General features: G+C 42.1%; 1 protein-coding gene across 3 annotated transcripts in view; it reads left to right on the forward strand.

Moving 5' to 3' along the window:
• The window catches only part of LOC149473603 (ceramide synthase 2-like), a 174,750-nt gene extending 162,380 nt beyond the window's left edge, over window positions 1-12,370 (forward strand). For 2 of the 3 annotated variants that reach the window (XM_089675632.1, XM_089675641.1), the window contains 2 exons: window positions 71-227; window positions 11,189-12,370. In XM_089675632.1, coding sequence (XP_089531758.1) covers window positions 71-227; window positions 11,189-11,353 — 322 coding nt within the window. In that variant the 3' untranslated portion in view covers window positions 11,354-12,370. The remainder of the gene's footprint in view (window positions 1-70; window positions 228-11,188) is intronic. The other variant, XM_089675650.1, reaches the window with a different exon arrangement.
• Window positions 12,371-12,701: the final 331 nt, after the last annotated feature.

Raw genomic sequence — 12,701 nt, forward strand, 5'->3', positions numbered from 1 at the left:
CATTTTTGTGTTTATTAAAAGTCAGCAGCTACAAAATCCAGGTTAAGATGTACACATTTCTATTTTCCAGGATCATTTATAGCACGTATTACTACTCCATGTTACGCTTTCAACCTTTTTTTGGATATTATTTTTTTAATGCCCTACTAATGATTCTCCAAATACTTCATATGTTTTGGGCATATATGATATTGCGGATGTTATATAGGTTCACATTCACTGGAAAGGTATGTATGATTTTTTTGTTTAATTATTTGGTTACAGACTGTGATTTAAATGATATCTGTATGTACCTAATATAATATAATAAATGCTCTTCATATAGGCTCCATTCATATCTGAGCATTCCATGAAAAGCACGCGGTTTCACACACACATTAATAGAATGCGTGAACAGCAAGCACCTTGCTTGTGATGCTATTCATTGCTAATGGCACCCCAAGTGTGAAACGCAGACGCGAGTGAAAACATGCACATTCACAAGACACTAAGTATGGACATAGGCTTAATGTTTATGGGGCAGCACAGTGGCTAAATGGTTAGCACTTCCACCTGGCAGTACTAGGGTTGTTGGTTCGAATCCCAACCATGGCACCACCTGCCTGGAGTTTGCATGTTCTCCCTGTGCCTGCGTGGGTTTCCTCCAGGTACTCTGGTTTCCTCCCACACTCCAAAGACATGCTGGTAGGTTAATTGGATCCTGTCTAAATTGGCCCTAGTATGTGTGTGGATGTAAGTTAGGGACCTTAGACTGTATGCCCCATAAGGGTTAGGGACTGATGTGAATGTACAATATATATGTAAAGTGCTGTGTAAATTGACAGCGCTATATACTGTAAGTAACTGAAATAAATAAATGTTTATTATTATACTGACTCTTATGAAGGCCAAGCTAAACTATGAGGAGTACTTTCCCACTCCCTGACGCTCATCATTAAGGGACCTAATAGGACATGTTGTAGTTAGCATATTATATAATAATTAAAGTGTATCTAAAACCAGAATAGTTTTTTTTAATAGAATAGAGAAGAGTCAGTACCACTGTTTGGTACTTTGGTCATTTTGGTTTCTATTCACTCCTACTATTTGCCTTGGTGACCGTTATCACTGGGCCCGAACGTGAGGAGAAATCCAAAAGTTTGAGCTGTCACCAAAAGAGGTGCACAGTGTCTTGGCCCATGTCCAGCCAAGATTGTCCCTCATTTTCCAGCTGGGGAGTGAATAGGCATAAAATTGCACTGAAACCGGTATTAAAAGTCTATATTATGTTTTAAACCTTAACAGTTAAAATATATACAGGTGTACCTCAGTTTACCAATTTAATTCGTTCTGCGGCACTTTTCATATTGCGAAAAATTCGTAAACCGAAATGCGGTTTCCCATAGGAATGCACTGAAAAACAATTAATCCATTCCGGAGCTCAGAAAAAAAAGTCTTTTATCTGTTCAAAACTCTTTTATAAAGTGCACTTTAAAGGCATAAATACTGTACAGGGACATGATTAGAAATTAATTTGTAAATGCATTGAGAACCAATTAATCCATTCCGGGAGGTCAGAAAAAAGTCAAAAAAAGTTTTATATGTTCAAAACTCTTTATAAAGTGAACTTTAAAGGCATAGTACTGTACTGTACATGATTAAAAAAAAATTGTAAATGCATTGAAAACCAACTAATCTGTTCCGGAGGTCAAGAAAAAGTCAAAATAAATGTTTATCTGTTCAAAACTCTTTATAAAGTGCACTATAAAGGCATAAATACTGTACAGGGACATGATTAAATGATTAAAAAAAAATTTGTAAATGCATTGAAAACCAATTAATGTGTTTGTATTGTAAAATTAGTAAACCGAGCCATTATTTTCAATGGCTTTTCATTCATAAATTGATGGGGGGCACAGTCTCTGATGGGGGTGCTGCTTCAGATTGAGTGCGGCTTAGAACGAGTGCGAAGCAGTTAAACGCAGCAGTTGAACTAAAGCAGGAGAACTTAAGCAGCAGGAAGACACATCAACAGCAAGAAGCTCTACTGCACGCTGGACAGACTGCAAGCAAACAGCCTGGGAAACATCTCTTATATGCCTGAGACCCACTCCGTGTACCTTTATATAATACACCCCTCTTCTCCTTATCACATTACTATCCTCTATTCCCAAATCTCATTTCTTTACCCCTGTGCTCCACCCCAAAACTTTTACATCTCCCCCTCATTGCTATCATCTCCCTACTATTGCTCTCATCACCTCCCAAAAATGCTTCTTCCACTCCTCCTTCTCATTTTCCTCTCCTCCGTTCCCAAAATCCATTCACTATATCCCTCTGCTCCTCCCAAACAATTGTATATTGTCTCCTCACTGCTTCCTTCGCCCCTCTACGGCACCCACCACCTCCTCCTATTACTCCACTCTCCCACTGACCCCAACACCTCCACTAGTAGTTTTTCACGCTCATGCACATCCCGCTCCCATGCCACCTTTCTCACCCTTCTCCTCCTCATAACCGCGGGGGACATCTCCCCGAATCCTGGCCCTCCACCAGCTCCCTCACTCGCACAACACCCTCCCGCCTCCACGTCCCGCCGCAACCCCCGCAACTTAGTATCTGTCCCCCTGCTCCCTAAAATCTCCCCCCCGTTTTCATGTGCACTCCTGAACGCCCGATCGGTGTGCAACAAGCTTACCGCCATCCACGACCTCTTTGTTTCTGACTCCCTCAACCTCCTAGCGATCACAGAAACCTGGATCCAGCCCACTGACTCTATCTCCCCTGCTGCACTCTCCTATGGAGGTCTCACCTGGACCCACTCACCCAGGCATAACGGTCGTAAAGGTGGTGGGGTTGGTCTGCTCCTGTCACCGCAGAGCACCTTCAGAGTCCTCCCAAACCCCCCCTCCCTATCCTTCTCCTCCTTCGAGGCCCACTGCGTCCGACTATTCTCCCCAACCCCCCTGAAGATTGCTGTGATATACCAGCCTCCTGGATCCATACCCCGCTTCCTGGATGACTTCTCCTCCTGGCTACCCTTCTTCCTCTCCTCTGAGCTACCCACCATCATCCTTGGGGATTTCAACATCCCTGTCAACCTCGACAACCCAGACACAGCCCGTCTCCTCCACTTAACCTCCTCCTTTACACTTGCACAGTGCATACAATCCACCACCCACTCCAACGGTAATATCCTTGATCTTGTCTTCTCCAACCACTGCGCTCCCCACAACCTCACTAACACCCCCTTCCCTCTCTCTGACCACAACCTGATTACCTTCTCTATCTCCTCGTCCTCCAACGCCTACCCCTCCAAATGTCACACTACTACCAGCCGTAACCTCCGCAACCTTAACCCTGCCCCCCTCCACTCTGCAGCTGATCATCTCTATGACAGCATCCTCCCCCTGTCCTGCCCCTACTTGGCTATGACCGCCTACAACAACACGCTCTCAACAGCCCTTGACTCACTAGCGCCTTTAACCACACGCAACATCAGACCCCGACCGCTCCAGCCTTGGCAGACTGATCACACCAAAACCCTCAAACGACACAGTCGTGCCCCTGAGCGACTATGGCGCAAAACCAAATCCCAACAAGCCTTCACCCGCTACAAATCTGCCTTCCACACCTACACCTCCTCCCTCCATGCTGCCAAACAGGCCTACTTCTTGACCCTCATCAAGGCCCTCTCCTCCAATCCTCGCCGACTCTTCTCCGCCTTCAACACTCTACTCTCTCCACCCCCACCTCCACCCAGCACCTCACTCACTGCCCTTGAGATTCACTTCAAAAACAAGATTGACACAATTCGCAAGGACATTGCCACAACTCACACGCCCTCTCAACCCGTCCCCTCTCACACAGCTACTCCCTTATCCCCCCTTCCCCTTGACATAACCCGCAGGGACTTCGTCGCTGCTCAAACTCTCTCCAACCCCCTTCACCCTCACTCAGCTACCCCCTCCTCACCCCTCTCCCACGGCCCCACCACTGCTCTGACCTCCTCTTCCACCCCACCCTACATTCCTCATACTGAAGCTCCCCCAACACTCCGCACCTTTGACCTTACTACCATCAAGGAAGTCTCCAAGATCCTCTCTGATGCCTGCCTCACCACCTGCCCCCTCGACCCTATCCCCTCACAACTCCTACGACCTCCTTCCCCCTCCATCCTACGCTCCCTCACCCACATCTTCAATCTCTCCCTCTCCTCCGGCACTTTCCCCTCCCCTCTGAAACATGCACACATCACCCCCATACTTAAAAAGCCCTCCCTGGACCCTAATGACCCGAACAACCTCAGACCCATCTCCCTGCTCCCATTTACATCTAAACTCCTCGAGCGCCTAGTCTACACCCGCCTATGCTCTCACCTCAACGACAACAACCTCCTCGATCCCCTACAGTCCGGCTTCCGTCCCCTACACTCCACCGAAACTGCCTTACTCAAACTCTCCAACGACCTGCTAACCGCCAAAGCTAATGGCCACTATTCAGTGCTCCTACTCCTTGACCTCTCTGCGGCCTTCGACACAGTCGACCACCCCCTCCTCCTCAAAAAACTACACTCCCTCGGCCTCAGAGATTCTGCTCTCTCCTGGCTCTCATCCTACCTGTCACAACGCTCCTTCAGCGTTACCTATAATGCTACCACCTCCCCCTCACTCCCCCTCTCTGTTGGGGTCCCTCAAGGCTCTGTCCTTGGGCCCCTTCTCTTCTCCATCTATACCTCCTCCCTTGGCCAACTCATACACTCTCACGGCTTCAACTACCACCTCTATGCCGACGACACACAAATCTATCTCTCAACCCCCCACCTCACCCCCTTGGTCTCAGCCCGAATCACACACCTACTGAGCGACATATCAGACTGGATGTCACTCCACTTCCTTAAATTGAACCTCTCCAAAACCGAGTTTCTTGTCTTCCCCCCAGCCCGGACACCACCCCCCATTGACTTCTCCGTCACATCCAACAACGCTACCATCAAACCCGCCCTGCAGGCCCGAGTACTTGGTGTCATTCTGGACTCAAACCTATCCTTTCAACCCCAAGTCCAATCTTTAACAAAGTCGTGCAGACTCCACCTCCGCAACATCGCCAAAATCCGCACGTTCCTAACCCCAGAAACCACTAAACAGCTCATCCACTCCCTCCTCATATCACGACTCGACTACTGCAACTCCCTCCTCACTGGCCTGCCTCGCCGCTGGCTATCCCCGCTTCAGTCGATCCTGAATACGGCTGCCAGACTCATTCACCTTTCCAACCGCTCTGTATCCGCCACCCCCCTCTGCCAATCCCTCCACTGGCTTCCGATTGCGCAACGGATCAAATTCAAAATCCTAATGCTAACGTACAAAGCTGTCCACCATACTGCCCCGAACTACATCACTGACCTAATATCCAAGTACCGCCCAGCACGCACACTCCGCTCCTCACAAGACCTCCTTCTCTCTAGTTCCCTGGTCTCCTCCTCCCATGCCCACCTCCAGGACTTCTCCAGGGTGTCACCCATCCTCTGGAACTCCCTGCCCCAACCCATCAGATTATCACCTACTCTCCTCTCCTTTAGGCGCACCCTGAATACCCATCTCTTCAGGGAAGCCTACCCCACCCCCTGCTAACTTGCCGACCTCCTCCACTCTTTCTACCACTCCATCCCCCACAGCTATCTCCTCCTGTGCCACCATCCCCTCCCTCCTAGATTGTAAGCTCGAAAGAGCAGGGCCCTTGATCCCCTCGTGTTTTGCATTGTATTGGTATTGTTCTGTCACATGTTCTGTCCCCCTTTGTAATGTACAGCGCTGAGCGAACTATTGGCGCTTTATAAATACTGTATAATAATAATAATAATAATAATAATAATAAACCGAAAATTACATTAACTGAGGCGTTCGTAAACTGTGGTGTGCCTGTAGATTTAAAAATTCATAACAAAAGCTGCCTTCTTAAAAGGAAGGGAAGAAATTTTGAACCATCATGAACATCTCTAAGATCATTTAATGTTTGCAAAACCACTGTTATTTATTGAAATCTAATATAAGAATTTTTTTTTTTTAATTTTCATCTTAACATCTGCTTCTTTAATATTCTGGTCAGGGATTGGTAACTCTGCCTGGATTATTTTTTCTGTTAATAATAAAGCTTGGCTTGCTAAATTTTTACTTAGCTGGGCTAGCACAGAGCACCCTGACCACCATTATTAAAGTGGAAGTTTAATCAGAAAATTAAGTCCTGATAGATCACTTCATTCTGGCCCCATTTGCAGGTATAGCTATGTAAAACATTAAAAGTAAGTGCCAATACTGTGTACAATCCAGTAATACATTATCTCATCCTGCTCTGCACAGTTTCTCTTTTTTTTGGTACTGTGCCAAAAATCAGAGCCACTAGAGGCAGATCTACTGACAGCCTAAAGATTTACTGCTGCTCAGGGGCTCTGGGCTTCAGCAAAATGGCAGCCTCCAGGAAGAAGAAAGTTGTTAAGTGTAAAGTTACACTTTAATTTTTCCTGCTCTATGTAGTGCACACAGGCATTTTGGGTTGTTTAAACTTTTGGTTATGTGACAGTCACCATCACACAGCCCATCACACAGCCCTTTCTTATCCTGGCCACTGTCACACACACTGCAGTACTTCAAACTACAAGGAAAATGTAATTAGTTATGTTGCCAGTGGGAGTTACTAGTAGCAGAGTATTGTCCACATACAGTGACTGGTATCTTTCTCAACTTGGCTTATAACGTTTGTGGATGTGAAACTTGGCATTACTATATTCACACAAATCACAGCCTCACCCCTTTCACAGCATGAGTCACTAGGTACACTATGACATGCGGCTTCTATGCAAGTGTGTGCTTCACTGAGATGAGGGTGTTGATCTCTTCTGTTCCCAACCTTTGCTGGGATGGATGGGAGGGTAAGGAAGAGAAATAAACTGGTCATGTGACCACAATTTTAGCGTGGGAAAAAAAAGGTACTTATCAGTAAATATTGCAGTTGCAGCAAAAGTACATTTTAAAATGGCCAGTATCTGTTGTTAAAAAAAGGTTTTACAAGTGTAAAAAATGTAAAGTTATTAAAAAGGGATACTTCTGGTAACAACTGGCAAAGAAGAAGTTATAAATAGCACAGAGTTCAGAATCTGAAATAAATAAATGTACTGCATGTTGATAAATATTAGATTAAGGCTTCAGGGCACACTAGCGTTTTTTTTTTTAACTTAAAAAATGCTGGAAAAAAAACGCTGAATAAAAAATGTTTTTGGTAGCATTTTAGTGGCGTTTTAGTAGAATTTAGAAGTGTTTAGGAGCTTTAGCATTTTATTAGTGTTTTTACAGTACATGTTGAAAAAAAAAAAGAAATAGCTAGAAAAAAGCTGTCAGTAGTGTTTTAGAAGCATTAAAAACTTTTTTTTTGCTTAAAAATAATTTTTTTGCTGCTATTAGAAGCTGAAGCCTAAAAAATACTAATAGCCTACAGTAGTGTGCATGGACACATAGGATAACACTAATTAGCTTTGGGGACCAGAAAGGAACATGCTATTAACAGCTTCTAGGAGCTTAAAAAAACGCCTCATGTACACTGCAGCTGATAAACCCACGTTTAGGAGCTGTTCAGCGTTTTTTCAGCAGCCCCTGACTCGCCCTAATGTTTTCCTATGTGTCCATGTACGCATCTTCGTTTACAGGCAGTTGAGTTTACAGTCGTTTTTTTGAACGCAGAAAACTTGTGTTCAGCAGTCGATTTTATCAGCGTTCCAAAAGCAAAACACTTGTAAACGCGGCAAATCACATTTTTAAGCGTTTGCATTTTCCTTTTTTTTAACTCTTCCAGTTCCTGATGCAGTCCAGAGCCTTTTTTCATCATGAAAAATGCACGCAAAGCGTTTTCAAGGTACTCAGATGGACAAAACACCGAAAACAGGATGTTCCTACCAAGCTTGTCACACATTGTAATGACCAATTCACACCTCAGACCTCTCCCACCCTTGGAAACAAAAGATATGTTAATGCACATTCACACCTCAAATTCCTCATGAAGACCCCCTGCCAGTGGGCCTCAATGACTCACTCCAGCAGACATCTGTCCCACCCTTGGAACCAAAAGAAATGTTAATGAGCAACTCACACCTAGCTAATGTCAACACATACTGTTGTCTCTGCTTCTACTCTCTGTATTTCTCTAAAATAGTTAATAATTTACCACATTTCAGTGCTTTCTGGGCATTTGGGAGGTTCTCCTGTGCTTATCTGTAAAAAACGCTTCTAAACGCAAACGCACATAAACGCATTATGCAAACGTGGCTAAATAGATGTTTTTTAACCTTTGTTTTCCAGCAGTCAGTTTCCATCGTTCAGAAGTGTCTCGTGTACATGGGGCCTAAGCCTTTACATGTATTGTACACTGTAACCATTTGAGAAAATGTTTTCATACCAGCGTTTAGTATGGTATACTGTAATTGTTTCTAGCATATATCATTTGTCCTAGATGTTAGTTAGTATTGCTAGTAATCGATATAGAATTGAAATAAATGAAAGTAGCATAAATTTCATCTTATGCTACATAAATACATACTTTAAATATTGCAGCTGTAATGGGTAATGTGAAAAACAGTAGTATAAGGTCCAGCTTTATATACTATGAAACTTTGCAAGTAGTACATATGCAGTATAATGTAGATAAGCTTACTTGCTGAAGTTGCACTTCATCATTCATCATTCTCCCACCTCTGGGTATAAATGGTCCTGCTTTGAATTGTAACCTGTTGACAGAATCATGTTTAGCTGTGCTTACCTATTTAGTACAATGGACAAACACATGATACATATAAAGTTAGATCCATATATATATTTGGACACAGGCACAATTTTCATACATTTGGCTCTGTATGCCACCAGAATAAATTAAAACGAAACAGTCCAAATGATATGTTATGTTCAACCCCTTGAATTAAAGCTGAAAGTCTGCACTTCAAATTCAAGTACAAATTTTAGGAACTGCAACCATTTTTATACACAGTCCTTCCATTTTCAGGGGCTCAAATGTAATTGGAAAAATTAATATAATCATAAATAAAATGTTCATTTTTAATAATTTGTTGAGAATCCTTTACTTGCAATGACTGCCTGAAGGTAGGAACCCATGGACATTACCAAAGACTGGGTTTGCTCCTTTCTGATGCTTTGCCAGGCTCTAACTGCAGCTGGTTTCAAAAGCTCCTGGGTTGCTTCCAATCAACTTTGCTGCATTTGGCTGAATCTGGGCTGACAGTATATCTCTAAACACTGCAGAATTCATCGGGCTGCTTCTGTCTTCTGTCACATCGTGAATAAACACCAATGACCCAGTGCCGCTGGAAGCCATGCATGCCCATGCCATCACACTGCCTCCTCCATGTTTTACAGATGACGTTGTGTGCTTTGGATCATGAGCTGTTCCAAGCCTTCTCCACACTTTTTTCTTCCCGTCATTCTGGTACAAATTAATTTTAGTTTCATCCTTTCAAAGAATGCTTCTCCAGAACTGGTCTGGCTTTGTTAGATGTTTTTTGGCAAAATCTAGTCTGGCCTTTCTATTCTTCAGGCTTATGAATAGTTTGCACCTTGTAGTAAACCCTCTGTATTTGCTCTCGTGAAGTCTTCGCTTGATTGTAGACTTTGACAATGATACACCCATCTCTTGGAAAGTGTCCTTCACTTGTGTGGATGTTGTGAATGGGTTTTTATTTACCATAAAGAGGATCCTGCGATCGTCCACCACTGTTGTCTTCCGTGGACGTCCATGCCTTTTTATGTTGCTGAACTCACCAGTGCGTTCTTCTTTCCTCAGAATGTACCAGACTGTTGATTTGGCCACTCATAATGTTGCTGCTATCTCTCTGATGGATTTGTTTCATTTTTGAAGCCTTACAATGGCCTGTTTCACTTTCATGGACAGTTCCGTTGAACGCATGATATAAGTTAAATAGATTCCAAATGCAAATACCACACATAGAATCAACTCCAGACCTTTTACCTGCTTAATTGATGAAGAAATACCAAAGGTGTAGCCCACACCTGGCTATGAAACAGCTTTTGATTCAAGTGTCCAATTACTTGGTCTCTTGAAAAAGGGGGGATGGCTACTCTTAAGAGCTATGATTCCTAAACCCTTCCTTCAATTTGAATGCACATACCCTCAAATAAAACCTGAGAGTGTGCACTTTCAGCCCATATCTATTATATAACTAGCTTGAATATGTTTTGGTAAATATCTGAAAAAAGCTAAAATTGTGCTTGTTTCCAAATATATATGGACCTAACTGTACATACATCTCTGATTTATACATATTCATAGCACAACTACTTGCAGATGTATGCTCACAATACCCCATACCACCAACTTTTATCCATGTTGCTGCTCCTTTTCTCTCATTTAGGTTTTTTCAACCACGAACTAATTTTATTCTTTGTTAGAGATAAGCTTTGATGATCAATATTAATTTGGTAATATGATAACTGAGATGGAGGTTCGATAGATAGCAGTATGCCAAGTTTACCTGCGCATGCAGTTGACATGCCATTTATGACATTTTCTTCAATATATACAACTTTAGCAGGGTTGCAGTATAGATCTTACACATAGATTGAACAAACTGGGTTTTATTTGCCATGTCTCTTTAAAGTAAACCTATCTTTTAGGCATGACCAGAAGCTGCCATTGTCAGCTTCTTTTAGAAATGTAATTCTCAGGTTGACCATCTAGTTGCATATGTGTTTTGGGCCATAGGCTCACTAAATAGTCAAGGATCATCATATCAGCCATAGAACCAGCAAATTCTAAAAAATGATTAATGGTCCTGTTTGTATTTCCACAGTTTCCCTTTTTTGATTAGGCCTGGCTGTCCTTGGGCAGCTTCATTTTTATATTTAGGAAAGAGGAAGTTTAAGTTGGCTGTTGCAGGTACCCAAGTTCAAAATTATTTATTTTTTTAATTATAGTTGCTTTTCCTTACAAAACAAGGCTTCCTCCAGCATTTGTTCTCCGTTCTCAGCAAAGTTCTCGGTTTTACTCAAATCTGAGAATTAACCTATATGAATTTAAAATGCATTTTTTCTTATGTCTTGTTTAATTGATCACTTTTTTTGTTGAATCTCTGCTTTTATGTGTGCAAAGTAAATCTGAACATTACTCCAATAAAATCTTTTGTACCATGCAGCTAGGCAACGATGTTCGAAGTGATGTGGAGGAGAGTGACGACAGTGGACGAGAGTTCAAAAAGTCTTCAATAGTGGAGAAAAAGAGGGGACATCGGGGCAGAAACAACAACAACTGTGTGTCCCGAAAAGCTACAGAAAATGGAGTGTTCAGTAATAGTCATTGAAAGACCAGTTACAGCTACTTATGGACTGTGCCACGTGAAGCTCTCTTGTGATCTTTGCTATTTTAGTTGTGTTGAATCTAGTGGTCATGCACTCTGGCTTAGCTACAATTCAGATATTCTAAACATTGCAGAGCAATGTGTTATACACCTGTTGATATGATACCTAAATCCTTATGATGTCACAATGCTGTGCAGATATGAATTTGAGTTCTTAACCTGCAAAGCTTACAATCAGATTTTATTGAAATTGATGGAATTGCGCTCTTTGTCATACTACAGCTAGTTTCCAACATACAATACATGCTGTAAACTTTACTAATTTAAAATATCTGATTGTAGGGCTCCATCAAACTTTAGTAGCTCTAAAATCTTTACTAACATTAGGTGGTGAACAATTTGAGTTCATATTGCTGTCTGGCTATTGGTCTTCAGCAGAAGTGGGATAAAGACTTTATTGTAAACATTCAGTCCACCCAAATCTCAGCCTGCTGGGTAGATGTCTGAGCGATTAATTACCCATTAGCTGCTATGTTTAACATGGGCTCCAGAGAAAAATTGTGTTAGCTTGTGTCTCAGCTCTCCTTTGTTCACAGGAACATCCAATCACCATGGTCATGGCAATAGTTCATGAGCCTTTTGGAAAAGGGAGATCAGAACCTGGAACTCCAGATGATATTTTTCCATTTATAGGAAGGTAGCGAATGTGTAGGCAACTAGCATCAACCAAAATATTAAAATTAAACTGAAATATGAGTGGATGGACTGACCCTTAGGTAGTTACCTTTTCTTGATGATGCCTTATTGATTTATCTTAAAGGATAGAATTTTTTTTTATAAGCAGATTCAGCAAACAAGTTTCAAAATAAATAATTTATGGTCAGTTATACAGTATGCAAAGTCCATTAACTTTTTGAACTGTTTTAACTGAGAATACACATACACATTTTTTTAATGTTGATGGTAGAAATATAACATTATTGAACTAAATAAGTAATAAATTCTAAATGTTAAAGTTGATTTATGAATGTTGATAATTATTTCATGTTATCAATACAAAAACCTCTCCAGAAAACTCCAAAATCCTGATGATGGTTGAGTCAAAAGGAGGCTGAAAGAGAATGGAAAAATTAGAGAAATGCTTTTAACTTAATGGCCTAAAATATTTGAAGAATTCCAGAATTAACTTGCTACTTTACTAATTGACTCACTTTATAAAATAAGAAAATACTAACTACATTTCTAAACACCTTTGGGCCCTTTATGAACACAGTTGAACAGTTACTAACTAAGGCCTGTAGGCTCACCTGCCAACCTGATTAAATTACCTGTGGAGTCCTGTCTTTGACAA

Source organism: Staurois parvus, unplaced genomic scaffold (genome assembly GCF_062004578.1).
Source record: "Staurois parvus isolate SC_StPar_1 unplaced genomic scaffold, SC_StPar_1.0 ptg000013l, whole genome shotgun sequence".
Classification (NCBI taxonomy): Eukaryota; Metazoa; Chordata; class Amphibia; order Anura; family Ranidae; genus Staurois; species Staurois parvus.